General features: G+C 37.9%; 1 protein-coding gene across 3 annotated transcripts in view; it reads left to right on the top strand.

Moving 5' to 3' along the window:
• Nucleotides 1-19932, top strand: part of GRM5 (glutamate metabotropic receptor 5) — a 265943-nt gene that overhangs the window by 243784 nt on the left and 2227 nt on the right. The window contains exons 8-9 of one of the 3 annotated variants that reach the window (XM_026843324.1): nucleotides 10516-10611; nucleotides 12175-12336. The exons of 1 other annotated variant lie outside the window; for it this stretch is intronic. In XM_026843324.1, the coding sequence (XP_026699125.1) occupies nucleotides 10516-10611; nucleotides 12175-12336 (258 nt within the window). The remainder of the gene's footprint in view (nucleotides 1-10515; nucleotides 10612-12174; nucleotides 12337-19932) is intronic. One more of the 3 variants, XM_026843333.1, reaches the window with a different exon arrangement.

Here is a 19932-nt window from a genome sequence, read left to right as displayed (position 1 = left end):
ATAATTTTCTCTCTGTCCTTTAAATTTCTACCAAATCTTCACAATGCAGCCAATACTACTCCTCCCTATTTCTCCCACTGTTACTTGTAGATGCCCCAGTGGTTCCTGACCTCAGATGCTTCTTTTGGAGGTCCCTAACTCACCCTCAAATTTCCTCTGTTGCTTCAGCAGCCAATTCTGCCTGTCCCAGCTTGTAATATGTTGTGGGAAAATCAAGAGAAATCTGGCATCCTTCCATAGATCAAGCTGTGACCTACACAGAAACAGCAGAGCTGTTCAGGTAGTGAGGTGGGAACCCCTGAAAGAATGAGGTCAGAAAACATCACTGCACCCCCAAAGAAAGGCTCTCTGCTTGGAGATTAGAGGCTTAGTTCATATACATGCCCCTTTCTTTATTTCTGCAGTGAAAGAGGGGGGGTTTAGGTGTTTTTTAACTACTAGTTGACCATTCTCCCTGTGATGATATAGGACTCATTTAAGTTTCCTCCACCACATTCTCAAAAGACAGAAGCTGTTAGATGCCCACTTACAAGCTTCAAGTACTCTCCTGAAACAATACAAGATAGATTATCATCTTCTAAATGAGTTAGGATCACTGAAAGTAACTATTCATTTAAGCAAAAGGACTGAGCAGTACTTTCAATCTGTTACCTGCACAGGTAGATATGATCACTCACCAGGAAAGAATTCAAGAAACATTGGATGTTTGTGGTACTGCACGTAATTCCTCCATACAGATGTGAACAGCACAATACTAGGCAACGGGAAAAAAAGATGCACATCAGTTTCTGCACCTTATAGACATTTATCTGCAGCAACTCACAAATCTCATTGAGATTAGAGTTTAATAGCCCAGTGTGGCTTCATTGCACCTGGATTTACATGACACAGTATTTTACATGGCACAGTATTTCCTAAATAATTAACTGTAAACTGTGACTCTCAAAGCAAATTAACTACTCATATGCTTTTAGTGTATTATCTTGTTCTCTTAAGAATTTGTCTGCCACTGTGCAATTGCAGAACTCGGCATTGCTCTGTATACATCTGCACAAGTGATAGGATGACAGTTTTCATTCAGGAGTGGGGATCCCTTGCTCTTGTGAGCCAACACTCACCCTCGGATGAACCACTGAATTTTTATTGTATAGATCACTACTGTTTTGTTTTGTCTTAGTTTAGGCAAAGGTGCTCACACATCCACCTAAGTATCAGGTGCCATTTGGGAGCATTTTTACTCCCTCTGAAGTGCTACAGTGGTACAGTAATGGCAGCCTGAGGGACCAAATGCCTGCCTTGCACAGGTGTCAGAAAAAGCATTCAGGTGTCCAGGCTCATGTGCTGTTAAATGACATTCCCTGTCTCCTATGAGGAAAACATGATAAGCAAGGTAGATTTTTCCACTGGACTGGATTCAGTCCTGGACCACCAGTGGCTATAATCAGTGTTTACATCAAACAGTTCCAAACTGTGCCATAATGAAATATTTTAGATACAGGTGTCTACCATCACAGTGTGTGCTCTGTTTTCTGCAGGGAACAGCTGATTTTTCTCCTTATCTGTTTTCTCTCCTTTTCCCTCTTATAACTGACTATATCTGTTTCATTACAACTCAGACAGGAGGTATTTTGATCCACAAAATAAGAGAAATGTACTTGGATCACTCTATAAACTGCCATTCATGGTTTAAAAATATTACAGTCTAAATATTATATCACACATCAGCACGTCATATCTCAGGATCAAAATCTTGAGATTATTTTTATCAGAAGCCTGAATTGATATTTCCCCCTAAAAACCCACCCTTTTTGTCCTCAGGAAACATTCCTTCTAATTCTGAATCTGATTGAAGTCCATTTAAAGCACTGAAAAAAAAAAAAAAAAAAAAAAAAAAAAAATGAACTAATTTGAGCAATATCTTGACTGTTACAACTTCTCCAAGGTCTGACTATTGCTATGTTGCATTATTAGGAAAGCACGTGGAAGACATTGAATTTCCAGACAAATGTGAATCCTCATCAGAATAATCCTCTGCCACTGTTATACACATCATGCCAAGGGGCTCCAAGATGCAGTCCATGCAATTCCCATGGCCCACATAGCTGTGATCAAATGTGTTTAGAATATGTGTGTGCATTATCAGCCTGAGGATTTCAGACGTATATGAGAGAGATTCAAATTCCCTATGCCTCAGGAAGGTAAGTTGCCTGAGAGAAAAACAGGGCTGTTATTTGACATGGAGCTTTCAGCCCTGTAAAGAAGATGAAGTACAAGGAAAACTGGGGGAGTTTGGTGGAAAGATGAAGCTAGCTCACATTCCTCACATGTACGCCCGTTGAGAAAGATACCGATCATGAGTTTCTGCCACAGCATATTCTATTGGGACGCATTTCTTATAGTACAAGTGGCAATTTTGTCTTCATTTATATGCAACTTGAACAGTTTCTCTGACACATTTTGAATGATGATAAAAGAACATTACACTTCTCTTCCAAATTAATTTGTAAAATCTTTTTACTTACCAGACTTTTTCAGGGCATGGGTTATAGGTTCATACTCACAATTTTCACAACTAAAGGACTGAGATACTCCTGGTGATCAGAGTTATGTCAGCAGTCTTTCAGTTATGCCAGTATGGATTGCTTTCCTACTGAAGCCTGGTGATGCTATTCTGTCTAGTATAAAATAAGCACTGATTGGAAAAGACAGAGACTTATTTCCTAGCCTGGTGAAAAGAACAGGGATTTTGGTTGTCAGACAATGGTAGAGGAGAGATTCCATCCTGGGTCTCTTGTGCCCCACAAGTACCCTACTCATCAGGCCTTTATATTAGCTTTACGCTAAAAGACTTACAATTCTGGTTTTATTTCACTGAAATAAAAAATTAAATAAATAAATAAATAAACAAATAAATAAATATCCTGACATTTTATAGAACAGATAAATAATTTATTGGTGTCTTTTAGGTTTTTAAATCAACTCTTGTATGTATGGAGAGCTAACCAGGAGATTAGTGAAGAATGTAAATCAGGAGAACTAATGCTTAAGAAGTTACATTAAATAACTGATCAGCAATATCCTTGAACTTTGACTATTTGACTAGCTTTTATCCATTGCTCATCTCAGTGCAATAAATCCCAGTAGAATCTGAAAAGTGAAAGTGCTGCACAGAACAGGGCCAGAGATTACTGTAAGGCAAAAAAATGTCACTGAGAAATCATCATATACCAAAAAATAAAGTTCTACAGTTGCTGTTTAAGGGGACCATCAACTAGAAATTGCATAGAAGTGCTTAGATGGTTTTGTAGTATGAGGCGATGGCAAAAAAAAAGTGAAGGGTAAGCTTCGTACATGTTGTGACATCATTAGAGCAGGCAACCATTTATATGAGGTGAAGGTTTGGCTCACTGTGTATTGTTCTCATTTTAAAAACCAAAACCTAGCCATAGTGATACAACAAGATATCATTTGTTTGTTCCATAGTCTTGCTAGAAAATAGTTTTTATGCATGCAGGAAAAAATATTTGACTCCTCAGAGGAAATCATTATACTTTTGACTGATTAGTCTGCATTTATTAATGAAACGGCTCCCAAATGGATCATTTGGAGCTATTTTAATCTAATATGCTACAAAAATTTAGATTGAGAGATTACTGAATGGTTTGAGTCCTTCATTTTTCCATAAATAATTTAGTCTTGGTGTCTTTTTGGACAAGCTTGATACTGTGATTAATTGAACTTCAAATATTATGAAATGATGGAAGGATATTTTATGAAACTCAGTGAAAGGTATTAGGTCTGAAAGATTTTGATAAATTGCTGCTAAAACATTCCATCTGTATAATGAACTGATATTCTTGAATGACCTGGTTACAATGATATTTAATTTGTGTACAGTGTTAGTGTTGTTTTGAATTTTCCCCTCAACTTAAATCTAATTAAAATACTGATTGATTGATTGATTGATTGATTGATTGATATGAATTGTCTGGCTGCATTAACTGAGCACATGTATTCAAGCCTAATTTTTAAAATTATTTATATTATTAAGACAGCATACCCATCACTTTGAACCAAATATCATAGCTGAACTGTGCAAATTAAATTATGCTGTAAACAGTTCCTGGCCTACTGTTACACAAATATGCTCTAGACTGCAAAATGCAGTCTTGCTAGTGTACTACAAAAAAGAAAAGGAAGGAACGGTGAAGACAGGACCCAGCAGTTTGATGAGTTTTTTTAGGGTAAGAAAGAGCTGAAGAGGAGTTTTCTATTTCTTAACAGCAGTGTCTACCCCTTTTACCTTTTTTTCATCTTCAAGCCTGTCTCCCAAAATTCTCACGATGAATATACATCACCATATACTATACCAATATTGTCCTTATCAGACATGCTGAAGAGCACAGAGAGAGGCCATGCAGGTGGTCTCATGTCCATTAGTATGCATGATGCAATCCTGTTGCAAACCACCCTCTGACCCGAGCACAGGTTTGTCTACCAAAGGAACTGCTGGTTCTTTCCAAAGCAACTTTGATATGAACTAGCATTGTAATTAATTTGACAAACAAAAGACTGGGACATCCACCCTCCTTCCAAGGTCCAAAAGCATGAGCCAGTCTGCCACTAAGGAAGTACCCGTATGAATTATAAGGAATGGTATACGGACTTGAATACTGAAAATTTGTGTGGACTGGCAGAAGAGCTGGCATTTCAGCCAACTTACTTAGAATTGCATCTGATTACAGATGGTTTTTAATAACTGTGACTGAAATTCAAGACAGGTGTCTGCTAAAATATATAAACACAAAACTACCTTTTGATTTGCTATAGTTTCAATTATAGCATTATATATTGTAGTGATTATCTGGTATGCTGTCAGTTGATGACTTATAACAAAACTATGCATTGCCAAAAAATATTAAGTCATTTTACAGTTCACTATCCAATAATGAGATAGCAGAAGAAGGTTAAAAATCTAATAAACAAGCACTAAAGATGTAATACATTAGAAAAAAATACTAGAGCTGATATATTAAATATACAGCATAGCATAACAGATCCAAGCAATAAAAGGCATTGTAAAAGAGAAACTTCTTTCTTATACGTCAGCAAATTTAAAAAATGTCATGTTAAGCTTGATTGCAAGGTAAAGCATTGCAAAGTAGGCCCCCATCCATCCATTTCACAAACCTAGAGGAGTTTCTAATCTTTAAAACGCTTGAGAGCAAATGTGGTATATCTTCCCTTTTCAACGTAATGAAGGAAAAAACAAAGTAATGAGACCTTCTTATGGCATCTCTAATATATACCTGAAGAAGAGAGGACAGAAATTCAGCAGAGTGAATAGAAAGGGAAGAAGTCTCATGTAAATAAGACCTTACTTTACAGAAATTCTATACAATGGTTTGTGCAACACTTCAGAAATACCCTTTCTGGAAGAAGGTAAATAGACATACTGGTAATATTTTGCTTTCGGTCTAATCTTCCCTTGAGCCAGTATAATGCTTTGTATATCATTCCATCAAAAATTTAATTTTAATTTACCAGCTGCAATTACATATGATTGCTTAATTAGAATAAGCTGTAAAAAAAAAAAAAAAAAAAAAAAAAAAAAAAAGATTATGCTGCTCTTTAATTGTGAGTGGCTTTAAAGTAATTTTACTTGCTGAAAATGTGCTATTAAACAAACAATGTTTATATGCTGATTTTTTTTTTAAAGAACAAGAAGTGCCATGCCTAATAATATATAATTTATTCTAGCCATTATGTAAATGGTAAAACATCACATAACAATCTGATACCCTTTAAAAGTATTCAGTGCAATGTGATGCAATGTCAAGATACCGTGACCAATCTCACAGAACTGATTTTCAAGAACGCAGCATGTCTGTAGTTCAAAGCAGCCCCTAGAGTGACAACAGGAAATATTTTTCATATTTCGTTCTTTACTATTTACATAGAAATCTTCATATACTTTTTGTCTTACCCAGTCTAAAGGCCAGCCTAACTTTGCTGCTAAGAAATGCAATTTTTTCGTAATTTCTTAACATCAAGACCAAGTAATATTGCAGGTGAAAAATGCTACATGTGTGCAAGATCTGACAATTAAAATAAGAAAGGTGGATAGCATTGTAACATTCAGCAATCTGTCCAAGTTCCAGGCATAAGCACATTGAAAATACTCTCTAAAAATTATGAAAGACAACAATTGGAAACAGTATTTCATCTGTAAAGCCTTCTGAATCCTCTCTCCTCTCCTCCATTGATTTCATCTTTCAGGGCTTTAAAAAAATTCTTGCTTCAGGTTTATTCCTGAAAAATAGCCAAAGTGAGAGGGTTGGGGTTGAAATAATAGATATTAGATATTGTTAACTTGCAAGCAAAAACTTGATTCAGAAAATGCTTTAGACACCTAATACCATTTTGAGTATCTCAGACCAAAAATTGGAACCCCGTTAATTAACAAGAATCTTAGGAATTAGTCACTGCAATGCTGTACTTAAGTCCCCAATATATGTTTAGTCTTTGCCCTACAATGAGATTTGACTGTACCACCTCCCTCTTCTTAATTCTTCCTGTGGAAATACCACTTTTTCCACTCTTGCAAGGTACAGTTTCACCAGGACATTACTCCTGTGTTGATGAGAGCTACTCTGGGGTTAACAGGACAAGCACATATTTGGCACTCAATAATTCATAACATTTCTGCATGGCAGTATGAGATTGCATTTGAAATATGGACTGATCACAGCTCTCCATCTCCAGCACGGCAAATTACCTTTGCTTTGTATTGCATTAAAAAAAGTTAAAGATATCCTAAGATATCTTTCAGTTAGTTAAACCTTTTACTGAAAAAAAGAGAGAGAAAAAGAATCTTACATCTAAGAGTAAAAGCCAGTTCTAATTGCTGGGATTTTTTTTTTTTTTTCCAGAGGACAGAAACTACTTCTGAAACTACTTTTTTCTCTTGCAAGCTCTTGTCTTTGGGTAGTTTTTCTCAACCAGTGTAGTACAGACATTTTAACAGGATCTGTGTACTACTACCCACATTCTACCCATAGACTATTTGTCAAGGATTTGACTAAGTCTTTGACCAAGTCTTTGACCAAACTCTACAGAAATGTGGGCTATGGTACATCTTCTGCGTCTGGCCCTTCAACATCCCCCAGACAGGAGTTGTACCACCATATGGAACGACTGCTGGTCAAGGCATCCAAGGCCCTCTGCACGGAAACCAGGAGAGAGCAGGGGCAAGAAGGGGCCTTGAGCACACCTAAGTCTCACTCTAACATGAAGTCAGGACCACCAGAATAGCAGCACCTGGTTCTAGAGTGTAGACAGAGTCTAATAAAGTCTATATCTAAAGACTATCAGCTCTTGTCACTACAGGAGCCAACACCTTCACTGGAAAGAACAAACAAACAAAAAGTAGGGATCTACACATTAAAACAGGTTTCTACAGCATTTTAATAGATGATTATTGGTCTCATTTAGGGTGATGATTCCCATATTCCCCCTTTATTTCCCACAGCATCCATTAATTTTGATCTGCAAGAGGAGTCTCGTTGGAAGGTGAAGGAGGCAAGGAAAAGGTTTCACAGTACGTCAAACCCAAGCAGTCACACTGGTGTTTCCTGCCATGTATCACATGTACATCAAGTTCACTAAAAGTTAAGGCAGTAGAGAAATGGTTTCTCTCAGCCCAGGAGTAAGTTTCTTTCTCTCTACTGATCACCTCTGGAGAGTGCAGAGCACTGCTATGTATGATCGAGTGATTTGACAACGTATTTGGCAAATAGACAAGAACCACTGTGATTGAATTACTGACAATTTTTTTCCCAAATTTTCTGTCACTGATCAACACTTATGAAACACATTAGAATGTATCATTAAGCATTGTTCTTAAGACAACTCACCCACTACGCAAAAAAAAATTACACAGCCCACAATATCACACCCAAAGACCCCAAAGAAGGACTAAAAATGACCCAGAATCTTTTAAATCCTTCAACAGAGTTTAGTAGCTGCCTCTCTGCACAAAAGCAAAATCTTCTCTCTTTTGTAACATATGCACAGTCCTGGAAATGACAATGAGAAATCTATTCTTCCTAATACTGTTCACACTGTAGTATTTTATGCCTTCTTCAGCTGAAATCCCAAATTAATTTTCACATTTTTTATGACAACTGCAAATAAATGTTTGAGGATTTTTTTTTCTCTCCTCATATTAATTCTTTTAAAGCAATCCTTTGTTTTAACAACCAGGAAAGGGACATTTTTCTAATGCAAGACATCCTGAGACAAAATCATGTCCTTTATCTGCTCGAAAGATGAAAACCCTTTTTACACAGAACTTCTGTGTTTCCAGAATGGCCACCCAAAGAACTTTACAGCTTCTATGCACTCCTTAGATGCACTTTCCACACTAGGAGGGTTGGTTAGAGTTTGGTCACTGTTTTCATAGTATCATGTATATTCAGCACTGAATGAGTGGCAGTGGAGCAGTTGTTATGGTTCAGGGCTTTGGGGCAAGTCTGTGACAACATAATGTTTCTGATGGTGTAATTTGCTCTTGAGTGGATAAAAAAACTTGAGAGATTCATAGTAGTCTCTTTGCTGACTTTCACACCAGTAAAATTTATGCTAATGACTGGGGAATGGGTCATTTGGGGGGTTTCTCATGGATCCTAACCAGGGGTGCTTCAGGATGAAGTTACCAAGGACACTTACCTCGTTTCCTTCTGTTGGCTACTTTTTAGTATTCACTTTATTGTGAGCATTTAGTCTCCAAATTCCTTCTGTTAGTCTTGATTTTTTCTATCTTGTTGGGCACAAACTATCTCTTTTGGTTATCAGGTCTAAATGTCACTGTGTTTCCTTCCTGCTCTTCCTAAACTCTACTTTCTTTGATGTCTAACACCTTCATCCCAACTTTATTTCCTTTTCTTTCCTGTGAAATTTCTACACATTCTTTTCTCTTTGCTCTTTCTCTCTGGCTATCCCAACTGAATTTTTATGATCCAGTTTGACTTCCTTTGTATTTTTCAGTGATTTTACCTACTCTCTAAGCCCCTCCACTTTTTCCTCTGCTCTAGAAATCAGCTTCCATTTAATATGTATGTGTCCTGCGTGAGCTTCATGCCTGGCTGGGAGCACTGCATATACTGCACTCTGGATTGCCTTAAAACCTTGGTAGCCAGTCCACAAAGCTCCTGTTGTTCCTTCCCTTCAGTAAGATTAGAATTTGTAAATGAAAGGACTTCTCTGCACTGAACACAGTTCATTTTTCTGTCTCCGGTTTACTCTCACATTCACTAAGCTTCTCCCTCAGTTATTTATGCAATATACACTGCCTTTGAGGATCTACTACAACTGCATCCAGAGTTTAGCCTCACCTTGTGTGCACTCAGGTTATTGCTCTTTTACAGGGTTGTTCTCTTCAAGGTACCTTTTGCTGTCTAGATCAGGTCAATGGGCAAGCAATAAGTCATTTATTCTGTAATGTTTGCAGTGTTAAAATATAGAAGCTTCCCCACAGAAGTGTGTTAAATACCCAAAGTGCATGTGAGAATGAGGTATCACAAACTCTTTGAGAAGACACCTGCAGGCATTTAGCCCAAATTTTATTAAAGCATTTATATATGTATTTCAACACCTAGCACAAGAATTTGTACAATTAGGGTTAAATTCACCACTGGGAAGAGAGCCAGCATAAGACCTCTCCAATGCTCACATCCCAATTAAGTGCTCAGAGAGTAAACACTGAACAGGCCTTATCTTAGTATCATATTCAGAGATTCATTAGATCCTCAAGTATTAAACTGTTTATCCAAGTGGATTTTTCATCCAAGTGCAAGGTATGGTATTTAAAACTGTCACAGAACTGCACTGGGCTCTAGGATTGGGGTTGATTTCACTTGACTTTATGTCTACATCTCAACAAGTCATCTAGCCTCCTTTTATTGCTAACAGAGAGAGGAAGGCCCATTCATGAGATGAACTGTGAGACCACTCCCATTTTATCCAAGCAATCAACCTTGCTGGTGCTTGCTTTGACAAACAGAGGAACAACTCAAGTGTTACAGAGATGGAGGATCAGAGAGAAAGATTGTTAGGTTTTAGAACATGGCCACCAGCTGATTTCTCACTGATATTTAATTTAAATGTTGTTTCCCTTAAACTGTTTAGCCAAACATTTTGGCCTAACTCAAAAAAATAGTAAAGACAAAAGGTTAGCATGCTATGTATTCTGTAGAATTTTTTGGCTCATATATATATATATATATATATTAAAAAAAAAAAGGTGAGCACCTCTCCTGCATAGCCCTCTTTGCTTTAGCACAGATCTGGGGTTTTATGCAGTTATTCCACCAGTCCCACGGCTGCTTTGCACTATGCCCCACCACTGCCACAGTAGCATTCATGTGCATGGCCCTTTGCACAGCAGCTGTCACAGAAAGCTGAGCACACAATCACTTCTTTCTGTTTGCTCCTGTTGTTGTCGTGATTTATTAGGTACAAAGGCAGGAGACTGGCCCCGCACAAGTCGGAAATAGAATGTTTCACCCCAAAAGGGAGTATGGGGAATGGTGGGAGAGCTACAATGACCAGGTAAGCAAACAGCAAGTGGCCTTAGGGCAGTGTGATATGTCTGTGAACAAGAGGAGCAGCCCTGGGACAATGCCAGGACAGATCCTCTGTCTGTAATTCCTGTGCATCCCATATAGTATGTTTAGAAAAGAAAAATATAAAAGAAAACATATGGCCACTGCTGATCTCTGTGTTCCATCTGACTGCCAAAAAACCCTGCACCATGTCCATTCAAGTGATCCAAACCACGTGTCCTGTGTGATGTTGTCATAAGGTGCTTTTTGGGAGGAGAAAACTTACACCCAACTCATTAAGCCAGTAGAGCAGATGAAGAGAGACAGTATTCAAACTCGAAGTAGCTCCAGAGCTCCTCTAGCATGGTGGTCCTGCTATGTATTAGGGGTTACATTAGGTGTACTCAAGAGAGCTTTTAAGAAGAACAGAGAAGAACTGATTGATTAAAACATTTTCAATATAAAATGTTGGTTCTTCTCAATCAAAATACCTTGTGGGAAAGTGCTGAGTTCTACAATGGTTTTAAGGAAAGGTTTCAAACTCATTTTAAAGAGTTCTTTTTCATAACTTTCTCCATTTAACTTCATTTATTTATTTATTTTTAGTTTTGTTTTGGCCATTATATATTGCACGATATTATACACCAGTGTTACAATTTTAATGAATATCAAATATCACATCTTTTCAGTGATGAAACTGTTCAGAGATGAACTGTTTCAATATGGCCACTTTGATGTTTTTATATTAAAATTCTTCAAACTATTTAATTCTGTGAAATACTTGATGATTTCAGCTATTTATCTGACTTTGAGTTCAGTCAGATTTCCAAACGTTGGACTCTCATAGGACAGAAAATCCATTTCTCCAGACACCTCCATTAATAAATTAATGAGCCACACGTGTCAGGTGATTATAAATCTTTCATGAAACAATAATCTTGATATGCATTGTATCATTGTGTTGCATTCTACTACAAGTCAGAAACATTTTGCTTACCACTTACTAAAAGATCTACTAATTTCATATCAACACCTGTAAGGTGTTGTAAATGTAACCTTAAAGCACAGTATGGCCAAATGATACCTTTACTCTTTGGAAGTGTTACACCACAGGTGAATTTTATCACTGCAGGAGGGTGTTCAGTGAAACACTTGCAGAGTGTTATCATCCCCTTGGGTACAACATTATTCTCTCATGTATCTAAGGCTATAAAACACCACATCGGGCGCACCTGGGGGACTCCTGCTGTTTAAGTAACATCAGGAACGTTCATTACTGAGTGTTGTACAAAATGTATACACGCCTGTTATTTTTTGTCAGATGGGATTCTGTTTTTTGTCTGTCTGTTGTCTAGGTTGTTTTTTTTTTTCCTACATTGCATTGCCTTCAGTGATATTTATTCTTCATTTAAAAGCTATCTGGAGTCACTATATAAGAGAATTTTAAAGAGAAGAAAAGTACATGTAAATGTCAAACAACTGTATTTTGTTGTACACTATTCAGCTCTGTTTTGCCTGGCCATATATATACACTTGAAAAACTTCTTTTTTATATTTTATATCTTCACAGTGAAGAATCTGTTTGCATTCCAGACTGTAATCGATCTGAGTCAAGTAGAGAGGAGAAAAAGGTTCCTGTTAAAGAGGATGCCCTAACAGTCAAAAAGACTGGAAACTGTGTCAGTCTAATAGTTCCACAGCAAGACTGTCAGCTGCAAGACCTACTCAAACAGTTAAGAACACCTGCTGCTTAACAGAGAGTGCAATTGCATTTGATGGCTGTGTTTTGTTGTCTCCAGCCAAAGTGTCCTGGCCAGTGGTTCTTGTCAAATTTCATGAGCTAAGTAGAGTTGCCACTGAATAGTCTGGGAGTGTCCCGAAGGGAACGTAGTTGTTACAGAAAGGAAAGTAGGTGCCATTCTTCTGTCTCAGTATCAGACCAGTGCTACAAGTCACTAGGATGAAGTGCAGATGGAAAAAGACAGATGCAGGGTTCTGACCATTTGTGAATAATGAAAAAAATGTCATCATCTCATGGGACGAAGAGGTCCCATGATACTGACCAAATCCCACTTAGATCATTTCAGTCTAAAAAGTCCTGTGCAATTTCATCCTGGGCAATACCTTTCAACTCATGTTTTGAAATCCCTCATGCAATATTATCTTTGTGTTCCAACCTCATCGTGGATATTTTTCACAACAGGGCCTAACTGTCTCTGCATATTAGTCTTGCAAATGCCTTGGGATTTTTCAATCAGTGACATAAAAAATAGCAGTAAGGGGTACACTGTGTGATGTTTTGTAAGACTGTTTCTGATTAAGAGAAGTTACTACATCCTGCATCACCTGTGAGTATCATACACATATATCTGATAAAATCAGTTATTGAAATGGAATGTATTATGAGGCTTTCACAAAGCAGGGATCACATCGTGCTTTTTTCATTTCTTGCATCGTATTTGCATTTCTGATTTGGTTAAATGCAACAAATAAGAATGATTAATTATACATAAGAATATTTTTTCTGCTGATAAGTCCCATGTGAATAAATACCTCTGTAAGTATTTATCAGGCATGACAAACACCTGAAATTCCTCCAATTGTATGCTCGTTGCAGAGGATAGAATTCAAAACAACCCTTGCCTCTAGAGCTACAACTGGGAGTCTAATCTTTCTTTTTTTTTTTTTCTTTTTCTTTTCTTCTGCATTACTTGCACTCCAGATTTCAGGATCTCGTAACCTATTGGTTCCTATTTTTCTCAGTTTCCATTTTATACCTTTAGCAATTTATCAATGAAAAAAATGAAAAAAACATATCGAGTAAGCAATTTGTAAGTATCTTAAATCTTTGTGCTTCAGAAAGCAGAGCTCACAGCAGAGTTCCAGAGGTAGCATTGTTCACGCTTCATCCTGTCACTAGGATGCTTCAGTGTAGCAGAGATATGATAGAAGATGCTGGAAGTGACATTTTTTGAACAACAAGCAAAACCAAGGACTAGCTGCTTTAATTAACAATTTCAATAGAAGAAAGAAATTCCATCTTGTATCAAAATCATTTTTGCATTGTGGGTCACAATAATAGATGTCCTAGAAATGTTTCATTCAAATACCAGACACTTCATTTCCTATTCTAATTATGCATACAGCTGAAACAGCTGCCAGCTTTAGTGTCACTGGTGGCTGCACTGGGAGGGCATTGGCAAAGTTTCTGTCCATCAACTGTCTCTCACTTCATAGTTTCTTTCATTCTTATACATTAAAGACATTCATATAAATTACATCTATGATTTTCATGAGGAAACCATGAGATTACAGTTCATGGAACAGTATAAATAAATGTTCTTAATGTTGTTAATAAAAAACAACTCTGCAAAATAATTGCAAAATATGTCGTTTACTCCCCAAATTTAGGACAGGACAAAATGAATTTTCCTCTTTTGTGTTTCATTGTTATTTATCTCCATAGAACAAGCAACATGGGAATGATTTAAGCTAAATGACTTGAGTAATATATCACTAGCAGGTTATTTGCGTGTGGCAGAATTGGCTTTCGCCCAGAGAAACAATTATATAGGCATTTAGAAGTTTCCTTAAAAGCTATTGAAAATGAGAGTAATAGCAACAACATAAACCATTGCAGTGGCAGAACTGACCTAGTTTAGACACCTTAAGGTTCTGCATCCAGTTTTAGCCAGTCATCCAGGTTGTCCTACAGTCCCAGGAGAAAGTATGACCTCTTCATATGGGTATACTGCAGTTCGCCACTTCAACTACTTAGTTCAGTTCAGGTTTTAGCATGTTGCACGGCACTTGCATTCTCCCAAGGATTAAGAACTTGGGTCACTACAAGCAAAATGTATATTGATTTGAGGTTGGCTCGAATGACAAGACCAGAAAAACAAAATACACGTGCGCCTGTGCTTGCATACATCACAGGCACACACAGATATCACCCCTTACGAAGAGTCATTTTTTAATTAAATCTACAGATAACACACAAATCCTTTTCAGGCAGAGTATCGCTGAGGCTTTAATAAGCTTTCAGCAGGAGACTCTAAAGAACAAAAGCTTCCTACTCTTTATTTTGCGTAAGAGTTCTCCTTGGCAAGACGTTGTATGGACCACTTTAAGTACTGACATACCCCGCTTGCCATGACCTGCTGCTTCTGTGGATAAGACAGGACTTCTCCCTTGAAGAGAGGAGAACACTGTCCTTAACAAACAGGCTTGATCTGCACGTCAGCTGCTTAATAAACAAGATACTGCTTCAAGTTTGAATGGAACACCCTACTTCAGCCATTAAAACATCTAAGCATAACTTTTTCTGCCAATTTTAGCTCAGTAAAATTTAGACCAGTGTTCTGAAATATGAACATTCATGTATGAACCTATAAATTAAAGAATTTGCTATCATTCCTTATTATATACACGTGAGGACATGTTGCTGTAGAGATGGACTAAGCGACACACACACACTCACATGGGTGAATAAGCAGCTAGGGGTTTTTATTGCTAAAACCATGCATTTCTATATATTTCAGGTGCCAGAGTATCACAATATAATTGGTCAAAATGTTGCTTTTAACATTCTCCCTGGATAACCTTTATCAGTTTCCTCCCTGCTTACTTCATCCTGCTGTGTAGTCTGCAGCTCCTTGGAAGTTATTTGCTTGAAGCAAATCTTCCCTTTCTCAGGGGTACACTGGAATCTTGTCAAGGTCAAACTCCTCTTCAATCAGGTTGTTGGTAGACCACCTGCACTCCCCGACAAGGACAGGTTTCAAACAGATCGTACAGGTCTCCATCAAGTTATTGTCCAGTATCTGTTTTTGGCTGTATCATTTCAAAACTGGAATCAGGTACTGATATTGATACATGATAGAGAACAAAAATTCCCTTAAATTTTTATATTAATCTTTGTTAATTCCCCTTGTATTCCAGTTTCCACTGATGACTAATACTATGTACCTATGCATTCTTAAAAAATAATAAATTCCATAAATTAAAACTGATTTTCCTATTTCATTTAAAGATATTAAGAAGAGAATAAGTGATTTATTTTCAAATTACATGTGCTTTCAGTAACTGAGCCAATGCTAATCCCTAAGCACTCATCACCAGAATTAATTTTAGCAACTTCAGGTAATTAATGAGAATGACACCCTTGCTAAAATATGAGAGTTTTCAGCTGCTGTGACTGTCAGTTCCTCTTCCCATTTTTCATTTCTTCTGTGTTTTGAAGGACTTCACAAAATACATTTGATTTAACAGCATCAGGCTAAAGAAGCCCTGGTGGCATAGCTGTGCACCACCTCATAAATAATCATACCACAAAGCAAGCAAAGCTGAAACAAAACTTAGGCTACCTCAACCAAAATAAAGGACAAAGCCAACTATTCTAGACAGTAAAAATAAAATATATGAGGGGAAAGAACATTTTTCTCATCACCTAATTGGATAAAAAGCAGTTAATATCCCTTATGAATATGAAACAACTCCGTAATGACAAAACTTAAGTGATTCTAAAAATATTAAGTAAGGGAAGATAATGGGGAACAATACTAATTACTATTCTGTCAGCAAGTGGACAAATAGAGAAAATATTTGAAATATCAGACACTTCAAAAGTTCTCTTGTTTATACTGCTTTCATTTCTTGTACACATTATATCATGGTAGGTCTAGCAAGCTAGGAAAAAAACATAGCTGTCAAAACTGAAGGAGCTTTTAGTAGACTGACGAAACAATTAGTATGACTGGTTCTGAGGAAATCCCTCTCATACATAAATTAGCCTATAGTGAAAGAAAATAAAAAATGTGCCATGCAAAAGGTTTTGGTTGTTGGGTTTTGTGTTTTTCTTAATTATTTAGCTAACATTTTGATTTGGAAATTATGACACTGATTAATTGGAGCTTGCTCTTCTCCAGATATGATGTGTACTCTGCTCTGCTCTAGTCAGTGCAATGTACCAGCAGTTAAGCAGAGTAGGATAGAAAAATGTGTATTCAATCAAACTTAGCAGTGAAATTCTTTTGGGAGATAAAAACTGTACTTTTGCTTTTCTCATCTGAGGAAGTCAAAACCTGTTTTCAAGAAAACTAAAATGTCACTGACCTAAAGTTTCCCATCATCAAAGGGTCATGGCAAAGCTGGGCGTAATAAATGTAAACAATCCTATTAGTAGACATCATAGTTTATGTCTCTGATCTATCTTTATTTCTTTATTTTTAAATTGTGTGCATTGCAGTGGTTTCCAGTTAACTTGACAGAGTAGCAATAAGTTAGAGCAGAATTGTAAAATACTATCACTGCAATTTAACCATAATGTAGCCTCATATTAATATATGAAAACAAGTGGTGCTCCTTTCATAGAGCTGATAAATGATTGCATACCTCAGTCCATTGTTGACTTTGTGGTAAGTAGGTGCAGCATGATGAAGTGGATGATATCTTTCTGAGATAACAATTCCAATGATTGCTGGGCAAATTACTAGGATTTTAACTACTGGGATCATTCCTTACTGATAAAATGCTGCTTACTTCCTACTCATTTATATATATATATATATATATATATATATATATATATATATATTAAGGAATTTGCAATGAATAATAGTCAAGTCTTACAGACTTTTGCACAAAATTTACATCAGGCAGCCACTGGGTGTCCTTTAGAGCTCTAGGATCTCCATGAGAGCCACACATACAGCCTGATTACTCTTGGGCACAGCGCAAAGGCAGTAAATGAGTTCATCAGCCAAGACTGACACAAAACCAAACTGGGATTCAGGGTGGGTGGTGACAGCTGCTCCACTGAAGATTTAACTATCCGCTGCCCTTGCCAAGGGCTGGACACATCCCTAGATTTCATCTTTTTCCTTTCCCCAGGCTCCTCAGCCTCCTTAATAATTGTCTTCTGAATGGTGGCCCGGGAGGGAATGACATGTTCCCTTCACAATCTCTTAAAATCTGACCTTCAGTCAACTGAAAGTGTCTACATGCATTTAGTGTTCATGTACACACGGAAAGCCATAGGGTTTCTGTAATAAGCCAGTGCTTGAAGTCAGGAGGGGTGCTAGAATATATCTCTTTGGGCAAGTTTTTCTATTTGCATCGGCTAATCCTTCATGTTAATGGCTTTTATTTCACCTTTGCAGCAGGCAAGTCTGTCACAGATTCCTCTGAGCTCTGAACTCAGCAGGAATTAAGAGACCCCACCAGGGAGGACATCCAGGACTAGAACTAGGCTCTCTCTGTCAAAGCTACAAGTGCTGGGTCACCTAGCCTCCTGGTCCAGCTCAAACTCCGAAGGAGTTGGGAGGAGGTCTCATGGTCATCATACCAGAACTAGAGGCGGGATCTTGCCTGCCAAAGGATCCAAATTCTACTTCTGCTGCTGGCACCAGGGTCCCACTGAGCTCAGAACTCAGCATGACCAAGGAGCCAGGGCTCTCAAACAGCTCTCAACATCCACCGAGTACATGTACCAGTGAGAGGATCACGCAATCCTTAGAGGTAACAGTTTTCCTCTGGAAGACGTTAGTGTCAGCCCCTGTTCAGCTCAGAATCGCATCCACAGAGATGCAAAGTCAAAGTGATCAGTGATGCAGGTTAGTTTTTGGTTTTCCTGCTTGCTCAGATTAAGGTACAGCAAAAGGAAGGGACTGTGAACAGCAAGTTACAAGCCACCAGCTGTTCCGCCTGGCATTTTGGGGGTAGTTGCATAACAGTTAACTTCTAAGATCCAGAAAACATCCTGGTTAACACTGAAACAAAGGGGTGAGCCATCTCCCAGTCTAGCTTCTCTTAAAATACCCACTGGTTTATGTTGTGTTTGTCTACCGGATTCTGTCATGCTGCTTCTGAAGGAGAAAGCTGTGGGCGTATGTTGTGTTACATGATCCATCATAATTCCATGTAATTGTGGATGTGAACCCAGAAGAAGGTTTTGTTTACAGTCAGCACACAACTTTTTTTTTTTTAGATGATCAGAAGAGCTATTAAACTGGTAATGCATGGCAAGCCTCCACATGAAGGCTGATATAAAGTCATCTGTGTTTAGTAAACTATGTGTCTTGCAAACTGTTACACTGCAGGCTAACATGTGTGAGTATATCTATTTCAGGCTTAAAAAGCAAACAAACAAACAACAAATTTGTGATGCTCTACCAGGGTCTACAATGTGGTTGTCTTCCCAAAAATCCTAAATGGCTGTAGCAAATGTTTTGGAAAACAAAGTGAATTGTTTAAAGTTCTGTTGCATTTTATATATAAATCACACTTATTTGTATGTGGAGACTTTTTTCCTGTTGACATCATTTCAAAGTCATTGTCTGCTCCAGCTAATAAACATTTCTATTGTCTTTCTTAATCCAAAGAACTATAGGTTAATGTATATATAAACACCAGCCCATCAGCCTAAGGAAGGTGTAAAGGGAAAAGAGTGATTCCATACTATGTGGTTTTAAGTGCACAGTTGGCTTTGCTTAGGTAGCGAGTGAAGAAAAATGAGCAACTTTGATAGAGAGCAAGACATGATGAGATTTGAAGAGAAAATACCCTAGAAGGACTCATTTTGCGGGAGAGTAGAGCAAATTTTTATTGCTGACCCCAAACTCAGGTCACCATGGGGAGCTGCTTGTATAGCTTGTCCATTATTTCTTTCCTACTAGGAATATAGTTTTATTCTGAGCTGACCTGTAATTTTAAAAATTACGCTCTTTAAGCTAGTGGTGGCTAAGAAGTGGTGACCAAGTACCTTGATGAACAAGAGGTCACTCAACAGAATCGTCTCTCCACCCACAGTCAGAGTAGCCCCTTTCAGAAGAGTATTACTTCAGTACTTCCAAGTACTAAGATGTAAACAGATGTTTCTTGCAGCCATAATGGACTGTGCTTCTTCATCTCCCATTTTACCTCCCTGCCCCATACCAGGAATCCATGGCCATCACCCTACACTAAGCTCCTTACTACTGAATGCTCCCAGTCCAGCCCATGTGCCTGCCCCCAAAATCCAGCTAGTGCTGGTCTCTCATCTGTTCCCTTGAATCACTCACCTCTTCCTCACTCCTCCATGCATCCCTCAGTCCCACAGCCCCCTTTCCTGACTCCACTCCAACAGAAAGGAAACCATCAAGCTGCTCCCTCCCCCAAGATGGACACTGCCTATGTCCTGAGGGCAGCAACAGAGGGGTCAGCAGTGGCCATGAACCAGCGCAGAGTAGGTCACTGCTGGATGCACAAATGGCCTGTGAAATGAGCTGGCTTGTTTTCCTAGAACATATAGGTATAAATGATAGAGATCGATATAGATATATTGCAATAG

The sequence above is a fragment of the Athene cunicularia genome (genome assembly GCF_003259725.1).
Source record: "Athene cunicularia isolate RWA chromosome 1 unlocalized genomic scaffold, athCun1 chr1_part1, whole genome shotgun sequence".
Lineage (NCBI taxonomy): Eukaryota > Metazoa > Chordata > Aves > Strigiformes > Strigidae > Athene > Athene cunicularia.
Note: the sequence above shows the minus strand (reverse complement) of the source record. Positions and strands in the feature narration are given on the sequence as shown.